This window comes from Rhinolophus sinicus, chromosome 15, assembly GCF_057876585.1.
Source record: "Rhinolophus sinicus isolate RSI-liver-muscle chromosome 15, RSI-T2T, whole genome shotgun sequence".
NCBI lineage: Eukaryota > Metazoa > Chordata > Mammalia > Chiroptera > Rhinolophidae > Rhinolophus > Rhinolophus sinicus.
The window spans coordinates 111,858,081-111,878,559 of NC_142515.1; the positions used below are offsets into that span (position 1 = coordinate 111,858,081).

At 33.7% G+C, this 20,479-nt stretch overlaps 1 protein-coding gene across 2 annotated transcripts in view; it reads left to right on the forward strand.

Annotated features, from left to right (window-relative positions):
• The window catches only part of LRBA (LPS responsive beige-like anchor protein), a 561,748-nt gene that overhangs the window by 129,890 nt on the left and 411,379 nt on the right, over window positions 1-20,479 (forward strand). For both annotated transcript variants that reach the window (XM_019722880.3, XM_019722903.3), the window contains exons 30-32: window positions 2,523-2,970; window positions 11,397-11,530; window positions 20,267-20,345. In XM_019722880.3, coding sequence (XP_019578439.3) covers window positions 2,523-2,970; window positions 11,397-11,530; window positions 20,267-20,345 — 661 coding nt within the window. The remainder of the gene's footprint in view (window positions 1-2,522; window positions 2,971-11,396; window positions 11,531-20,266; window positions 20,346-20,479) is intronic.

Sequence of the window (20,479 nt, forward strand, 5' to 3'; positions counted from 1 at the left end):
TGTTTAAGCTTTTGTTGCGAAGAATAAGTAACTCATATTCTCTTATAAAAGACAGATTTGTTAACAAATAACTGTAATAATTGGAGTTACAGAAGAAACTGCCAGTTATAGATGTATAGTTAAAGAAGCAACTATGGTGGTAGAAGTAGCTGCCACCCAACAGAGGCTGTTTGTTTATTCAATAAATATTCATTTGGTATCTACTAGGTACTTGGGTTTATTCATAAACAAAAGAGAAAAAAAAAGAAAAAAGTTTAGTTTGCCTTCATGGAGCTTGTATTCTAGTGAGAGAAGATAGCAAATAAGTACATGTAATAAATAAATTATACAGTAGTTTAGAAGGTGGTAAGTACTAAGAAAAGAAAATAATCAAACAGAGAAAAAATATCAGGAATATGATGAGGGGAAATGGGATGTGGATTTTTACTCTAAGGATATTGGGGAATTATTGGAGGGTTTTGAATATAGGAATTACGATTAATGTTTTTAAGTTACACTCAGGATTCTGTGTTGAGAATACACCCTAGAGAGCAAGGAAAATCCAGTGTTTTAGTTATGTACTGCTATGTAACACATTACATTGAAGCTTAGTGGAAAAACCACAACTATTTTAGTCTTGTCATCATGATTATCTGAATTCCATTTGGACAGGGCACAGTGGTAAGGATTCATTCCTGCCAAGAGCTGGGGCCGACTGACTGAAATGCCTTGAATGGGATGACTGTATGTCTGGGGCCTTGATGCTTGTTCTCAGCTGAATTCCTTGGTTTTCCTCCATTAGTTTGGAGTTCCTGTATCTCTTCATATGGCCTCTCTCCATGTTCTCTCCAGCAAGGTAGCCAGATTGCTTACAGAGATGTTTGGGGACTCCAAGAATGTACCAGCTGCCAGACCGTCTTAAAGCCTGAGCACAGAACTAGCCCCGTGTACTTCTGCCTCATTCTATTGGTTCAAGTCAGTCAGGCCCAGCCCAGATTCAAGGAGGTGAATACCAGGAAGCATGGGCCAATAGGTTCATTAATATAACAGTGTCATAATACTACCAGTCAGGAGGATATTGCAATAATCCAGGCAAGATGACTGAGAGGTAGACTAGGGTCATAGCTATAGAGCTAGTGAGTAGTAAGTAGTCAGATTATGCATATATTTTGATGGTAGAGAAAACAGGATTTTAAAATATTAGGTGTGGTGATGTGAAAGATGAAGGACAGTCAAGAATCATTATAAGGTGCAGTTGGATAGACTGAAGGTAAAACATGTTCAGGGAAAGATAAATTCAGTGTTCAATGTGTTGATGTTGTTTAGACATAGAAGGTATAGAGTAGGCAGTTACATATAACAGTCCGAGCTTTCTTTGTTTTTCGATATAGTGGTATTTAAAACTTTGAGAGTAAATTACTAAGGGAACAAGTGTTGAGAGAGAAGAGGACTAAGAACTGAATACTAAGTTCCCGCAATTAAGCAGTCAGGGAGAGGAGTGGCCAGTTAGCTCAGTTGGTTAGAGCACGGTGCTCTTAACAACAGGGTTGCTGGTTCGATCCCCACATGGGCCACTGTGAGCTGCGCCCTCCACAACTAGATTGAAACAACCACTTGACTTGGAGCTGATGGGTCCTGGAAAAACACACTTAAAAAAAGAAATTCGGACAAAAAGATGTGAAGGGAATTCAGAGGGAGCAGCCAGTGAGATAGCAGATGAAAAACCAGAAGCACCCACTGCTGCTTTGTCAAGTACTGCTAGGACTGAGAACCAACGACTTGGATTTAGTAAGATGGAGCATTTTGTTGGAACGGAGTGAATGCCTGCTTGGAGGGAATGAAAGAGAGAAAAGGATCATTGCATTATTTAAGGATCATTGAATTATTCGTGCGTGTCGGAGGGGTAGCAGTAGACACCATGTTTGAGGTAGAGGTCTCGGGGTTACTGTCAAAGAGATGGCAATGTATAAAGGTACAGAAGCCCAAAACATTGTTCCACATTCAGCAGATTGCAGGTAATTTGTTGTTGTAAACTAATGTGTGATGGCATGAGCAGCAGGAAATAAAGTTGGAAATGAGTATTTATTGACCGCCTACTACTTGCCAAGCATTGTGTCGGCCCAGGCATTAGGACAGATGCTGGAGAGGAAGTGTTACGTAGAGAAGACAAATCTGCTCTGACCTGGTGAAGTGTGTATTCCAGTAGACTTAGATTATCGAAGAGCCTTGTAGTTTCTCCGACGGATTTTGGACTTTTGTAGGCCAGTGGCTTTCAGCCTTGTTTTGCTATCCATTGGTATGTCATGTTCAGTTTGGAGGGTTTTCGCAGGTATTTTGCTGTTTTATTTTATTATACCGTCTATTTTGATTATAGGTACATTTATTCAGTACATTTTATAAATTATGTAATTTATTTTTGCCTTTTAGAATGTGCTGTATATTTCATAATTTAAAATAATATAGATGACTTTAGGACCGAATGTACCTTTTTAAAATTGGTTTTCAGTTTTTTTATTTGTACTTTTCTTCTGTTTCTGGGTAAGATGTAGAAAACACACCAGCAGGATTCAGCGCCTTAACTCCAGCATCAGCAGAAGAATCTGAAAGCACATCATCTGCTCGAAGGAAGGACTCAGGCATTGGGGAGGAAACAGCTACTGGCTTAGGAAGCAACGTGAATGTATCTCCCCCTCCATCCTCTCCAGGGGTCAGCGCAGGCCCAGACGCCATCAGTGAGGTGCTATGCACTCTTTCTTTAGAAGTCAATAAATCTCAGGAAACCAAAAATGATGGCGGAAATGAGTTGGATAACAAGACTGCGCCATCAGTTCCAGTTTCAAAAAATGTCAACGTAAAGGACATTCTCCGAAGCTTGGTTAACATACCAGCAGATGGAGTCACAGTGGATCCTGCCCTTCTGCCCCCAGCCTGCCTTGGAGCTCTTAGCGATCTGTCTGTGGAACAACCTGTGCAGTTCAGATCTTTTGACAGGTACTGTAAATAGTTTTTAGTTTTCGTATGCTTGTATTGATAAAGTATAAAGATTTGAAGGGTAAACAGGAATTTAACCCTGCTACATTTTATAGCTTCAGCATTAAAAAGGAATGTTTTAATCTAGTTTGTAAAAACGACAAGGATATTTTTGTTGTATGGTTTGTATACCATTTCAAATTTTTATTTATCAACATATCAATAGGACGATTTAAAAATAATTTTAATATTACACTGGCGAGTTGTATGTTAAATATTTCATTGGTTAAAATTTACAAATCACCAGTTCTCACAAATGACTACCGTTCACTCCCTTGCTGTCAGTACTGTGCCAGCCTTTGTGATAAAAATCTATGGATTCCAGCAGACTCAGGAATTCAACAAGCTGTTCAGAGTCTTGACAGCTTGAGGAAGCTGACAATGGATTCCTGACTTTGTTGGTTTTACTGCCCTGAGAAGTTTTTTGCTAATTTACCTGATTTTCTTTATGTATTATTAAACTTTTTGAAATTCTACGTACAAAACTTGTATGTATTAAGAGTTGTTAAACATATTCTTTTCAAAAATCAATATTTTTATCTGAAAACAAGCTCTAACTTATACGGAAGTAGCCAGTGAAAAGAACTTTTATTTTTCCTGAGTCATTTGAAAGGAAAGGGACATAATACTCCATCCCCTCTGAATATTTTGTTCTGTATTTTCTATATAACCACAATACATTTATCAAAATAAGAAAATTAACATTGATAAAATACTACCTCTATTCTTCAACTACCTTTCAAGTTTTACCAGTTGTCTCAATAATGCCCTCTATTGAAGGGTCCAGTTCAGAATAATGCGTTGTATTTTGTTGTCTCTTTCTATTCTCCTTCTATCTGGAAGAATAGTTCCTTTGTCTTTCCTGGAATTTAATGATCTTGATACATCAGAGATGATAGTGCAGATGTTTTGTAGACTGGCCCTCACTTTAGGTTTGTCTAATGTTTCCTCAGGTTTAGATTCAAGTTAATGCATCTTTGGCAGGAATATCAAGAAGTGGCACTGTTTCTTCTTGTTATATTCCAACATGTGGTACATCGTTTTACTCCTTACTGATGATGTTCATTCTGATCATTTATTAAAATGGTGTTTTCTAGGTTTCTCCGCTGTTAAGGTACTCCTTGAGAAGAGCTACTACTGTGAAACTGTGTCATCCTCATCAGATGCATTCTGTTCATTAATTATCTGGCCCTATGGTTTCCTGTTTTAGTTAATGTGTTATAATCTGTTGTTATTATTTATTTTGATGCTCAACTTGTTTCTGATTTAGCGAGTGGGATTCCCTTCCAGTGGGATTCTATTATCCTAATTTCCCTTTGTCTGGGTGTTACTTCATTGCATCTCCTGTTCTCTTTATTTCTTCTCATCTTCTAGTTTTCTACTTCAGATTTGCTGCATGTGGGCACATTAGGTATCCAAGCTGGTTGAAATTGTTTATGGTAATTAAGACGCTCTGAAAGAACACAGGGGACATATAATTTTAATGGAGAATCTTTTGCCATCATCCCCTGTTATCTTATTCCTTCTACCACTTAAAGGTTAGGTTAGTTTCCTGGATAATGAAATTGACAGTCTAAATTCAAGATAAATAGCATATTGGTATATCTATAATATGACATTATAGATACAGTGGCTGCTAGAATCAAATGTTGTCTTTTTCTTTTTTTAAAATAGGGTTTATAATACAGGAGTTAAAATACTGACTTTAGTAATCAGACATATCTGAGTTTGAGTCCTGGCTCTATCCCTTACTAGTGCATTTGGACAAGTTACCTCATCCTCCTGAGCCTCAGTTTCCCTATCCTTTTGTTGTGTGATACTATACAGCCACTAAAGAGAACAGTATGTATTGATGTGAAATGATATTGAGGATGTATTATTCTGTAGGACTTAGCATGAAGAAATCACTCAATAGATAAAAACTTAGCTATCACATCTAGTGATACATTCAGTTACTGCTACTTTCTGTGTGTATGTATATATATATAGACACTAAATTTTTGAACTACATTACAGACAAAAGGATTGTATTCCCCATATATACGTATAATGCTAACCAATCAATAAAATTATAAATCTTGCATCAAAAAATTACTTAACTGATAGAAAAGTTGACAAATGACAAGAACAGGGTAGTTCGTATAAGAAAGAGAGATACTGTTAATATGTAACTATATAAAGATGGTCTACATCACTAAATAATGAAAGAAATAAATGTTAACCAAGAGATAATTTCCTCTGCTTAAATTTGCAGAGATTTGAAAGATGATACCTAGAGTTAATGAGCCTCTGAAGAAACATTTTAATATTGTTGAGAAGGTATATTGGTACAATTTATATGAGGGACAAGTGGTAGTATTAATTGAAATTTAAAATATGTAAACTTAGCACACTTCTAGGAGTTTATACAAAAGATACAAGTATAAATATTTTCTGCAAAAGGAATTTCATAATTAAGCTAATACCTCTTGAGTTTACTGTGTGAAGTTCTATTCCAAATGCATTTTTAGGTAGATAGATAGGTAAATAGATAGATACTGTTTTTATCTTTACTTTACAGATGAAGAAACTGAGGCAGAGGGAAATGAAGTAGCGTAAGCTCTTCTGCTGATGAGTGGTGGAGCTAAGATTTTGAACCATGGTGACTGACTGTAGACCCTGTCATTTGAATGTGCAGTACAAACATACTTGCTAATCTATGAAGAATTGGTGACATATTTTATTTCTGTACATATGATAAATACCATGCAGCCATTAAACAGAGAAAAGCAGAACACTATTGATGTGAAATGATATGGAAGATACATTATTAAATGAAAAAAAGCAGTGTACAAAATAGTTTGGAATTTATAATCTTTAGAAAAAAATATATATGTTCACACGTCTCAAAAATATATATCAAATTGTGAATAATAATGGCTGTATTTTGATTGTGGGAAGAGGTATAAATGATCAGGTTTTTAAAATATTGTCAGTTTTTATAATTTATTTAAATTTGTATTAGTCTTAGATTTAGTAGTCAGAAGTGAATAAGGGAGGGTCGATTTTAAATTTTAATATATCTTACTAATATAATCAAAGAAAGTTGTTTTCTTATCATTCTCCCAAATTTCATATTTTGGCATATATTTCTTTATAAATAGTGTAGTATTTAAACTATGCCTTAGTGATGCCTTCAGTGAGTAGGTTATATATAAACTTACTTAGGGAACCATACTTAGGTAAAACCTTTTAAGGGGTTTATTGAAAACAAAGGGGAATGTTATTGATAGCATTTTTCAGGATGTTATTTGGAACTTACATGTCTGGTATGCATTTAGCATATTGTCTGATGGCAAGCCAACTGCTCTGCTTACCCCCTCTTTTTCTTAGCAAGAGACACCTTTTGAAAACTATTTTCATACAGCTGTAGACCGCTGGAATATCTTTGGGAATTTCAAAGCATCCCTCTGATCATGTGTTTATCTCTGGAATGCTGTGTCAGGAATCACAACTCTCCTCATATCTTAAGAATTATCAATTCCCAAGCAATAGCTGGAAAGTTTAGAGTAACAGCTTACATGAGTGGAACTTTGCTGAAAGGCTGCCAGGTTGTGGGCCTTTGTGGATGGCAAGGTGTTTGTGTTCATTCCCATGCCAAAATTCTTGCTCTTATCTAATTTGAAGATCCTCTGTGGTGATTAGTGGATGCCAGGGATTTATCTTGATAAAGTTCAAGGGCTTGTCTGGCTTTTCAACTAGATCCTTAGGGACTAAAGTGCTAGGCTTAAAATGCTCTCCTTTAGGGAACTATTTGCATGTTAAATAAAATAACATTTATGTGGAAGCTTGTGATACTTGAAACTGATAGGATTCTGGAAGGGAGCTTCTGAACGTTAGTGATCTGGAAGACTCTGTGGCTCTTTGTTGTTAATAAATAAAAATAAACTTTCAAAAAAGTCTCCCTAGTTCATGTAAAAAAAAAAAAAATCAACAGTGTTTATGCTTTTTTTGTGAGTGGAACCTTAGGAAAATTCTTTCTCATCTGTGGAATGGGAATAATAATGTGGTACCTCATGGGTGATTGAAAAAAATACATAATTCAGATATGTCCTTAGCATAGCGCCTCCCAAATATTATTCATTAAAGTTAGTGAGTTTGTAAAGAAAGGAGCTACAATATGTCAAGTTTTATCCTTTTAATATTTGGTTTTTAATCAACAGTTTGGAAAAGTAGCTTACCTAACTAAAATGTTATCGGTCTTCCCAATTCTTTATGCTAAAGAGTTGAAAATGCTTTTTGTTAAAATTAATGGCACATATTGAAAATTCAGAGTTATTTGTGTTTTAGATATTAACAAGGATTTCAACCTGTTTCTTTACTAGAAACTTAAGTTGTTGCCTGAAAATGATGCCAGCAGTATCCTTAGCATATTGACTGGCATATACGCTCTCAAAGTTGTGTCAAATGTATGGTGCATTTTCTTTGTGTTTTCTAAAGCATTGTATAAAAATATGAAATGCTTCCTTAATCTTTACCTGATTAATTTTCAGTAGAGGTAAATTTAAATTTTGAGATATTTGTAAATAATACTGTAAGGATATGTTTTGCTAGTTACATGCATAATACATATAATCACTTACACGCATAATATATATGATAACTTAAAGATCCCCTCTGTTGAAGATTTCAGTCGTTTTTTTTTTTTTTTTTTTAAGATTTCAGTCTTTTACACGGAAACTTTATAATAATGAGAACATTTTAAAATTTGGAAAAGGGAATGAAAATATCCTGAAATCTGCCTAGTGCTTAGTGTCCTTTTACTTGGATGACTCGTTGTTTTTATGTCGCCCTGAACTGAAGCATTATTATTATATTTCCTCAGAAAAGACTTGAATCAGTCAATGAATTTGGAAATTGATTAACTTTATTCCTCTGTTATGTACTACGTACATAGCCAGGTTAGAGAATGCAACATTTTCCCTTTGTGCAGAGATATATTTTTGTATATCAGTAGTAGTACATACACAGTTTTATGTTTTGGGAATCTCTATTACCATTGCGTGCAGGTGATTGTAATATAGAGGTATGTTTAAATGGTAATATGATTGTGGCAATAATGGTTGTATAACTTTGTGAACATACCAAGAAACAATTTAATTGCACAGTTTAAATGAATGAATTGTGTGGTACGTGAATTATAGCTCAATAAAACTTTCTTAAAAAGGTCAATATGAGGAAATAGTTCAAATTAGAGGCCCTTGTTTAGACAAACTTGGACTTGTTCTGCCATTTACTTTGGCAAGTTACTTTACCTTTCTGAGCTTTACTTTTTAGTTTTTTAAATGGAAGTAATATGTGTGTTAGGATTATCTTGAGAATTGAATAATAATTTTTGGCGTATGTCAGTGCTTAATCATAGCAGCTATTAATAATTTATAAGTTTATATCACAGGATTGTTTGGGAGCGCAGGAGCAGTGTATACGAACTTGGACTTGGAGAGTCTGGGGAGGCTTACCTTTGGGCAAGGTTTTGAAAGATGAGACGGCTGTTTGCTGGCAAGCTGGACTAAGAGGAAGGCCTCTTGGCCAAGGAATAGCAGATACAATGGGTTGGAATTGTGAAATGGTACACATTCTCAGGAACCATAAAAGCTAATTGCACAAGTGTGTGAGGGATGCTGGGTGAAACGGAAGCTCATGTAGGAAGTCACACTTCAGTTGTGTGAGGAACGAGACTGTGAAAGATCGTGGACAATAAATATTTACTGAATTGGAATAAAGAATAGGTATTACTTGTGATTGAAAACATTATCGATGGCAGTAGTTTAAAGGATTAGAAATTAGGTCAAGTTCTTTTGTTATCTTTAATCATGACATCTTGGAAAAGAGAGATTGTGCCTATTATGGGACACCTGTAGTAAATTTTTTTTCTCTCACCAGTTTTCCACTGTTTTATTATAAAAATGTTCAACCATACAGAGAAGTTGAAAGAATTATACAGTGAACACACACAGACCCACCACTGAGATTCTGCAGTTAGCGTTAAATAACTGGTTGCTTCAGCATGGAATTCTCCATATATCTATCCCTCTATCCATCAATCCATCCTACCTTTTCGATGCATTTCAAAGTAAGTTGAAGGCATCAGTTCACTTTACTCTTAAACATTTCAGTATCCAGATCTCTAAGTAGATAGAGATCAATACAGATTTTTAAGGTAAAATGTACATACAAGGAAAGGCACAAATCTAACGTGTCACATTTGTTGAGCTTTGACAAATTTATACACCTGTGTAACCCAAATCCCCGATCAAGATATCATCAGTCTTGAAAGTTCTCTCATGTGTCTTTCCAGCCAATGCCTGTCTCCATTCCTTAGAGGCAATTATTATTTTGATTTTTTTCTACCATACATTAATTAGTTTTGCCTGTTCTCGAACTTCATATAAAAAGAAATGCAAAGTTCGTGTTCTTCTGTTTAAGACTTTCTTCATTTAACATAATGCTTTTGAGATTCATCCATATTAGGTTTATCAGTGATTTGTTTCTGAGTATTATTCTACTGTATAAGCATACTACCATGTTTTTATTCATTTTTCTGCTTAAAGGATTCTGGGCTGTTGCCAATTTTTGGCTATTATAAATAAAGCCTCTCTGAACATTATTGAACACATCATTTGTGGACATAAGTTATCTTGAGGAAATTCCTGAAGACGGGAATTACTGTTGCATAGGATAGGTTTGTGTCTTAAATTTCAATTATAGAAAAAACAATTTCACTTTTTATAAATACTATTTTTCGTTGCTCCTATTAATACTTAAATACGGTATGAGGAAACTAGATATTGCTGGTTCTTTGTTTTGGGAATGAATGTGAAAGTAAATTCCCCATATTTCTCTTCCCCACCTTCCCCCAAAATAGGTTTCTAGGGAATAGGTAGCTACAGATTTTCTTAAATAATGCATCTCTGGTTAGAGTAGGAAATAACAGAAATTACGTTTTGTGTTTTCTGAATGTACCACCAGCACACGTGTACACACACACACACACACACACACACACACACACAGGGGTCGTATCTACTCCCCCTAAAGTCAATAATCTCCATCTGATATGAGCCACCATGATTTAAGCACACCATTTTGGATTGAGGGCTCAGGTGGCTGTTGCTTCTATTTTTTAGTGTATAGTTAACATTGGCAGTCACCCTTATAATGATGTGACACAAGCTACCTCCAAGTACATTGAATAAGCCATGCCTGGCACAAGAGAACTTGATTTAATTGGCAACAGTGTTTGAGGTCACATGATAGGCACTGAAGTAAAACGGAACCTATTTCGCTTTGTATTATCTATTTTTGATGCAACAACAAAAGCAAAATGTGTTTTTAAAGTACCAGAATTACATAATTTCCACTTTTGAATTCATTTATTGGGATCAAGTATCTTAAGTAACTTTATTTAGAAACTGAATACTTTATTTAAAGCTGTTAAGGGAATACTTGAAGCTTGCAGTTACAGTATTGTCAACAAAAGATGTGATTAAATAAATTGAATGTTGAAGACTTTAGGCTTATGGTTAACACCAGGTAATTAAAAGTAAGCACTGCTGTGGGAGTGCATTATATATCAGCTGTCCTCTTACCTCATTAACTGGGTTTTTGCATGTTTATGGAGATAACTTCAATTAAAAATGCCTTTTAAGTTATGCCTACTAAGGTCTTTTAGTTACTATTTTGGTATAAAGTGTTACACTTTAATTGAAATCGGTATATCATAAATACCTGTGTTTGAATAATGCGCAAGATGAACAGATTTGATTATTTGATATTTTTGCATCTAGCTTTTATACCTAGGCATTGTTTTTTTCTGTATAATATTATCAAGACAATCTTGGGGGATTAAAAAGAAAAACTTGGGTTGTATACATTTTTAAACCTTACAGAATTTGTAAGGTTTTATGATTTCAAATTAGTGGCACTTTAAAATCCTTGTAGAAGCATGTTGAGTTTTCTGCTTCAATTCTAAGGTTAAGAGAAAGTTAATTACTTTTCCACTTGAGTGACAAATTCCTTTTTTATGTACCTTTGGTTATATTTTATTTAAGCTAGAAAATTAAAGATGATTCTAAATGCGAAGAATAGTATATAGTAAATTAATAACTGTTAAAATGAGTTATATTTTCATAGAACATTGTCTTTTTTTTAAAAAATTGAAATGTGGTAAGTATGAACACCATTGAAGAGATTTTTTTTATTGAGAATATTCTAAATTGTATATCAAAATAGAGATAAGAAAAAAATTAGAAAAATAAGTTAATTTCCTAGTTTCTATTTTGAAATTCATGTAATTAACTTGAGTGATCTTCTGTATTTTAAAATCTATTTGCTTTTTTTTATTACAGAAGTGTCATCATTGCAACAAAAAAATCATCAGTCTTACCTTCCACGCTTACTACAAATACGCCTACCAATGCTGTCAGTGTGGTTTCTTCAGTAGATTCAGCCCAAGCCCCAGATGTGGGAGGAGAATCACCTGGTGAGTTTGTTATCAATGTTCAACAAAAAAGTTTTTAGATCCCATTTTAGCAAAGCTTAAGATTTTTCATCAAGTTAAGACATTTTTTGTTAGGCATGTTATAAATCCTTATCCTTTTTTATTATACCGCTGATTGTTTAATGATTTTCTGAATAAATTTGAGTAAATTAATCAAGAATTTCAGTATTTTCTCCGCAATGTATGACAAATTGGATGCTACTGGCTGGTGGATGAATAGATGAATTAATGATAGATAGATTACAACACTTTTTTCCTTTCCCTGCACTTGAGAAGATTTGTACAGATAGTGATTTACATGAGAAAGTTTGGTGACATTTGGTCTTTTAATCTGTTTATTAATTGTCAAATGTTTATGTTGTAGCCAGTACTTTGTTTTCTGTTGTATGTTGTTCTGAATTAGAGACTTGGAAAGGGAATGCTGCCCTGAAGCATAGCATCATTCTGACACTAGTCATAGTGATATAATAATTCCTACTGCAATTTGATCTCTGCCCATCTCTCTCTCTCTAGTCCTTCTAAGTGTAAAAAGCCTTTTGGTGTATACATGGGTGTAAGATCCTAAATCCCTAGATGTTGACTGGAAGCTTAGTTATAATATCAGGTAAATTTGAAAACTACATGGTACGAAAATGACCAACTTAGGACAAAGGGAATGCTATTTTATATAAGTAGCATTTTTCTAAATACTGTGCAGTTTCATTTTTAAAAAAAAAGAAAAGAAAAATACTAACAACTAGATAGTATACACCCAAAAGAATTCATTCTTGTTTACTCTAGAATGAGATTGATGAAAAGTAAAAGGAATTTTGAAAGCATGACTTAAGTGGATTATATTAAAATCAGAAATTATGTTTTTTGTTCATCTTTTGGGATACCTCAGGCCTCCTATCTGATGTTCTACCTTTATTTGATAAAATAGTTTATTTGATAAATAGAATAGTATATTTGATAAAATAATTTATCTCAGAGTTTTGCTCCTAACTAAAGTGGAAGGTACAGAGTTCCTATCTACCTTCTCAACCCTTCCTCTTTCCCATTCTCCTGTTACTAACATCTTGCAGTAGTATTGTACACTTGTTACCTTTCTTCATCATTGTCTTAGTGAGAAAATATAAAGAAAAATAAGTGTAGAACTCTATCGGATTTTCCTTCTTCCTTATTTTTCCATTATACTCTCATGCTTTTCTTTTAGTTCGGAGGAGAAACAATTTGATAATCTGTTTTGGGCTGGTTACTCAAATTTCTGTTCTTCCACCCCCATCTAAAGCCCTTAAAAAAATGAACTGTGATTTTTTTTTTTTTTTTTTTTTTTTTAGTCCAGCACCCATTGGGAAAAAGGCAGAAGTTACTAATATCTAAGAAACTGTGTGCCATCTTTCAAATTCAGTAATAGTGAATTCCTAATAATTTACCTGAGCAAATGTAGTAATTTCAGAGGGTCACAGTGCCCTGAGTGAAGTTTTTCATCTTATTTTGAAAATATTGATCTATAATTACAGTTTATGGGACAAAGTAAGTAGAATCTTCTGATTGCTTTTAAATGTATTTTTCAAAATTTAAATCATGCAGTCTTCAGAAGAAATAAACAGAAAGAAAGCTGAGATATATAGGTAACATTTGATATAAAAAGAGTATAATAAAATTCTTTCTGAAGCTACTGGATTTTTTTCAGTAAATCCTTTATAATATAAAATACTGACCCTGAAGAATCATATACAGAATTGCAAAGTAACTTGCTATCTTGAAAACTGTTGTTATTTATTCACAAAACCCCACAGAACCCTGTATCTATCCCTTAATGTACCTTTCCCCCTCCATTAGTAAATTTTGTATAATTTGTGGTAGTGGTGTTTCTAAAATAGTTTCATGGTTTTCCATTTGGGGCTAGGATTTTAGCTCTTTCTTCATCCTTCCTAGCTCCTCTTATTTGTTTAAAAATAATTCATTTCTTATTTTTTTTTTTAAATTTTTTCAAGTGTACAAAACAATGTAATAGTTAGACATTTATACCCCTCACAAAGTGATAACCCCCCCGCCCCAATCTACTACCCCTCTGACATCGTATATAGCTGTTACAATTCCACTGACTCTTTTTCTTATGCTGTACTTTACATCCTGTGACTATATATATATTAAATTACAGTTGACATTCATTATTATTCAGTTTCAGCTTTAGGTGTACAGTGCAGTGGTCAGACACTTATACCGTCCATGAAGTGGTCTCCCTAATAACACATATGTCCATCGGATACCTTATAGAATCTTTACATTATTGATTGTGTTCCCCAAACTGTCTTTCATATCCCCATGGCAATCTTGTGGTTACCGATTGTGCTTTCTAATCCCCTCACCTTCTCCCATTTATTTTTAAGTCATTCCAAATGTTCTTTGTGGTGATAGTCTTTCTTGTTCTCATTTGTTTTGTCTTCCATACCTGACTCTTTCTTTCCTTTTTCTGTTTCATTGTGGTCTTGTCACTGTTACATGTTTTCTCCATTTCAGTTTATTACTTCATTTCCAGACATTAATTACTGCCATGTACATTTAAATCACTGCCTTCATAAGAAAAACCTAATCCAATCTAGTGTTTTCAGTCATCCTACTTCTTACTCTCCTGCAGCCCCACTTTAATGCTATTGACTATCCAGAGTTGCCTTTGTACCCTGTTCCCTTTTAACATGGAATCCAAACTCCACAAATGAAGTTATCTGTTATCAATATTTTTAACTGACAGATTTTGGTTTTCTTTTTGGTAGTTCTCTTGATTTAAGTTATTTGTCATTAAAAAAATAGACCATTTGTACTGAAGTTTATTTTCCTTCTGGTTCAGGCAGGATTGGAGATAAAATGATTTATGGTTGAATTGGTGGTTGTAATTGCACGCTAAGTGGTACAGTGTATTACTGCAGATCTGAGTAAGTTGGGTATTAGTCTTGGTTTGGTCTTGGATTGTTTTCTGCATATGAAAGTGCAGTTACTACATGTCTCTGTGGACCTTAAACCTATATTTCTTGGGATGATTTCAGTTGTGAGTGAGTAGCAACAAAAACACGGCTTAAATTCAGAAATAGATGATTGGTTAATAAAGAATATACTTGATAGTACATGGTGCATTAGCAAAAATAAGAACTTACTTGAAAGAAACTATGAATATAAAACATAAAACATGAGTTTTGTAGCAGAAAAATTTAAATTACTTGGAAATTTTAAGATCAAACTGGGATTTCTAAAATTTACATGTGGTACAATTAGAGAGAAACTAGGACTGGTTAGACTTGGATTCCAGAAACAGACTTAGAACTTTATGTGAGGTCAGAGATTCTTCTGTCAAAATATTATCACCCAAATAATTTTATAATTTTGCAAGAAAATTGAGGCTTTGTACATTTAGATTTTAAAAATGTACATTATTAAAACTGATTAGTATACAAATTTTAATTATCATACAAATTTCAGAATTTAGTTAGGATAATATCCCTTAGCTTCTGTAGCATTGTATTAGCAAAAAGTATCATCTAATAACAATGGCAAATCTATCTTAATGGATGAGATAGTTATCAGAGACCAAGGTATACCCTTTGTATATGCAAATTTCAAAGAAAACTAATAGAGAAAACAGTTTTTAGTAAATATATGAAAATCTGGAAAATTTAAAGTTACTTAGCAAAGATTTAATTTCCCAGAATACAATACATGTTAAGATGCTGTTACTCTTTTAAAAATATGCTGTGGTGGTTTTCTACCATGATGCAAAGCATAAATGATTAAAACAAAGCTAATTTAATAAAGGAACTAAATTGACTGTTCTTCAGTAATTTACGTGCTGGGTGTTTGCTAATTTGCAAAATTTATTTAATAACTTACTACTTACTACAATATTAGGCTCTATTTTGTTTATCAGAGCTATGCATGTTGTTAATTAGTATGTTTATTTTTAATGTTAAAAGAAAACATTTGTCTTATATAAGATTTGACCCAAGAGACTTAATCTTGACTCATTCAATAATTTTTTTTTTTTTTAAACTTAATGAGTTTTTACTGGATATATAGACTTTCCCTCCCTGAACTGGTCTAGAATGAGTGGAGAGAGGGGGTGGGAGAAAGAGAGAGGGAAATTTAAAAAAAAAAAAAAATATCAGTGTTTAGGGATTAAATATTGGCATTTATTTTAACAAAACTTTATTGCAAAGGACATTATTATTTAGATCCTTAAGGACCTAGAATAAACAATTGGCTATTCCCTGGGTAGATGTTAGACTGATGATCTATTTGCATTTTCCCTTTTGTTCTTTTGAATGTCTGGAAAACTGTCAGTTTGAAGGAGCCAGTTTATCAGTGGAGGATAAGGAAAAGATAAGTCAGTATCATTCCACATGTTGGAAGTAGCTTCTGCATTTACATATGTGTGACCGTCTGTTGAAAATGTTTAATGTTAAATTAATTTAAAACAGTACGTTTGTCATACATTTATGATTTTTACCTGAGTTGAAAATACGCAGACTGTATTTGGAAATCACATTTTCTGTCTGGCTGGAATGAAGGACAACTTGGTGTGAAGTTACTAATATATTTAGTTTATTTCTTCATGTGATTTTTTTTTTTTTTTTCTTACAACTATTGCTAGTTGATTTATTTATCTTTGCTGGTAAAGTGTCGTCTTACGATTTAAAAAGATCACTTTGCGAGCATCCCTTTCTGCTATATAGTCTCTTTTAAGTTTGAAAATTGTTATTATTTCTTAGGGTTGTGTCAGGACAGCATTTTATGTTATTGTTTGTTTTAGAACCATCATCGTTCTTTGTCTTTTCAAATTTTTAATATGCATTTCAGCTCATTAAAATTAGGGTCAATTAGCATAGTAAAAGCTGGTTTTGTTGTACATATACTGCCTAAAGCCTCATACAAACATTTTCTTGAGATTTATTACTTGTGTCTTTACTTAAGTAGGTGGTACCTTAGGTATTCCTTTTTATCAACTTTAGAAATGTTCACAAAAAACTACCAATCGTTTTAGAGAAGATGTTTGATATACTCTAAATAAAGATGGTCTGTAAAAACTACCACCAATTAGAAAAAATAAAGCTCAGAAATATTTAATTAATCGCTGGTAATAGAAGTCAGGGGCCAACCATGGCTCACTGATCATACTGCTGTCAAAAATTTAGAAAATCGCAAGTGTTACTGAGTGTAATAAAGCTGTCTGGTCTCTGAAGTACTTTATTGAGTGTTTTGCAGAAACAGGATTGGACCTGACTCAGAAATGGGTGACTGAAGAGTGAAAAAAAATTTTTCAACTTCACCTTGTTTTGCCCTCTAGTTTGAAATTTTATTGTGAAAAATGCAAAAATAGAAATCTAATGATAGTGAACTGGGATTTAATATATGTACCTTTAATAATTGTCAGTATGAAGAAATGTGTACTTCATTTTAAAATTAACCCTATGAATTAGGATCGATTACATTGAGTTTGTTAGAGTTTTATGTATAGTTAGCTCTCAGTTGAGCAGGATGGTTCGGATAGGAGGAGAGTCAGCAATGAGTGAAAATCCCAGTAAAAAGAAAAGTCAGCTCTAATTATCAAGGGAAGGGGAAGGAAATGTGTTGTGGAAAAGAGAGATTCACTGTGGATCACTTCATCTTGTTGTAGGAATATGCTCACTGTGAGAGGTTGGGTTAGTAATTATCCAAAGGTTAATTGTGGAAGATTGCTGTAATGCCCTCTCCCAAAACACCCAAGCCTGTGGGGCATCAAACAGTCCAGATTTCTGGATTCTTCTATTTGGCTGAGACCTGGTAATCAGACCGCTGATTATTGATCAAGTTGTGCCTAAAGACCAAGCGTGTTGCAGGGAAGGTCAAGGTGTCACAGATCCTTGCAGTTTCTTAATCAGTTAAATCTACAAAATCCCTAGTCAAAGCCTGGCTGTGTTTTTCTATAGCCAGAATTAACTTTATTTTGCCTTAGCTAAAAGAGCAAGTTGAACCAAATTGTGGGAGTGGTGTGAGGCAGTGACAGGCTTTTAATAAAAGTATCTTTTTGGAGAGGACAGTGGCTATGTACCAAATGTTTGTGGCTATATTTTGCTTTATACTGATCTGATAAATGAAATTGCTGGAAATCTACTTTTTATAACAGGTAAATCTGGGATTGATTCTTTGCTTTACAGTTTCTAGACTTTCCCACTGATATTACCTTTGGAATTTTAAGCTTTTATAGTGAATTTTTGAAAAGGTACTTTATAAGTTTCTTGTCATTTAATTTATCTGTACTTACTGTCACATGAATAATTGTTGAAGAATTTGGGTGTGTTTTTAGCCTGAAGTATACACTAAAGGAAAACATGATAACTTAAAAAAAAATTGTTTACTTTTTAAATTTATTGGGGTAACATTATATAATTTTCAGGTGTACAAGATTATAATTTGACATATTTGTACTTGATTGTGTCCTCCCCACCCAAGGTCTAGTTTCTGTTACCGTATGTTTAACCTCCTTAATCCTTTTCACTCGTCATCCTTCCGCTCTGGTAACCACCATTCAGTTGTCTGCATCTATTTTTGTTTTTGTTTGTTTTTGTTTTATATTCCACATGAGTGAAATCATATGATTTCTGTCCTTTTCTCTCTAACTTCACTAAGCACAATGCGCTCAAGATCCATCCATGTTGTCACAAATGGCAATATTTCATCTTCTTTATGGCTAGTAGTATTCCATTGTATGTGTGTTTGTGTATGTGTGTATGTGTATCTCACATCTTCTTTAACTTAAAAAAAAATATTTTAAAGGCATGGAGTAGAAGGGTAGGAAGAGAAGCTATCATTCATTGTGTGTTTACCGTGGTCCAGGCTCTCAGTGCTTTAATTTAATCCTCAAGATAATTCTTTGAAGTAGGTATCACTGTTAATTTTACAGATGAGGAAAAGAAGGCACAGAGAGCTAAAGTAACTTTGCCCAAGGTCACATAGCTAATAAGTGGCTGGCCATTACTGCTTCCCCAAACATTTAAATCACATAATAGCCCTTAAGGGTAGTTATCAAAGAAACTGGCCTAACATTGATAGGGGTAAGATTCAATTTGAAAACCGTTTTGTTGTGGGTGGCTGGTGAGGAGGTGTTTTCTGCCAGAGTAGAACATATTTTCCAAAAAAGAAATACTGGCAATGGAAGTTACATGAGAGATTTACGGTTGAGATAGCTTGAGAGGTAGCAGATTCCCTTTAGGTGTGGAAAAGAAAGGCTCTCCTCTTGGATGACCTGACATTTCTTTTTTAAAGCAGGAAGGGAAATGGGTTTCAGGCTGAGGAGAGTGGAGGAACTTTTATATTACGGGAATTTAATAGGAAAGTAATATATAGAAGGCTTGACTAAAAATCAATAGCATGAATCATGAATATATGGTAGAGTCACTCAGAAGAGCTCTAGACTTTTCTTCTGTAATGTCTTGTAGAAATGTGGGAAAGTAACATTGGAGAATCTATCTTAGGTGCTTTGCATTTTTAAAATTAAATGTCCTTACAACCCTGTTAAAAACATGGTATTTCTATTTTCTGTATCACGCTGGTACACATGGTTAAAAGGGAGTATTCTAGAATTCTGACTTGCAAAAAATTACTACAAACTTGAAAAGTTTTTGTACTGAATAATAAAAGGTAATTATCATTAATTATATATAACGAATAATTACAAATCATAAAAAGAGTCCTATTAAAATGCTCAGAAGGTCAGAATAGTCTTTTATGTTTACTGTTTTGTTTCCAGTAAATTGAGAAAATACATTGAATTTTACTAGTGATCACAGAAGTGTAAATTATTTATTCTTTCTTCAGGGCAATTTGGCAATGTGTGTCAACATTTAAAGTGTGTCTATTGACATCCAGTAAGTTACCTCAGGAAAATAAAGGAGTGCATATAGATTTATGTAAGCATATACAAAAAATTGATTATTGTGAAAATTGGGAACAACTCAAATGAACTTCCCTAAATTTGGGTTGGTCTGATGTTTCCTGATTAGAAGCAGATTATTTTCTTCTCTATCTGTTCCATAATATTTCTACCAAAGAAGTATAATCTAATTGCATGGTGCACAATTTTAATTTGTCACATATTGATGATGACCACTTTCATCAGTTGATTACAGTTAACTGTGAGGTTTCTATATTGTAGATTTACATTTTCCCTTTTATAATTACTAAGTGTTTTGCAGGGAGGTTCTTTGTAATTATTTAAACATCTTGTTCCTCAAATTGTTAATTTATCATGTCAGTATGGCCTATTGGCTTCCTATTTTATAAGATGGGTTGTAATCAGTTAGTGTCATTATTTTGATGCTCATATTGTCTTCATTTTGGTCGGTGGGAGTCCCTGCAAGCTGGCTTCTGTTTCCTTGTGACATATACCCTATCATTCCATGGGTAGTTCCTTGTTTTCTAATAAACAAAACTAGATGTTTTATACTCATTTTGTACTTTTCTTCCTCAGATCTTAAATCACCATTTGTCTTTTAGTGGAGAGTAGTATTTAGAAACCAAGATCTGGATAGTAGGTGTTAGCGGCTTGCTGCTCCCAGGTGCTCTCAGTGCTAAGGACTATATATATAAGTATATATGTGAATGAGGGTGTATATTTTACATACACTACTACCAAATCTCAGATTTGGCTGCGTTGCTTATATGTGAAACCAGAAAATTCCTGTAAATGGTTATTTTCTTTTACAGGTGGTAGATCATCTAACGCAAAATTGCCTTCAGTTCCAGCAGTTGGTTCAGTTTCACAAGACCAAGTTTCCAATATGAGGTATTTGAACTACTAACTTGGGCATTTGTGATTTATTCCTTTTGATGGCTCTTTAAACTACCAACAATTTATTATTTGTTTTTAAACTTTTGTTTGTTTCTATTTTTAAAAACCTACATGACCTTTAGAGGCAT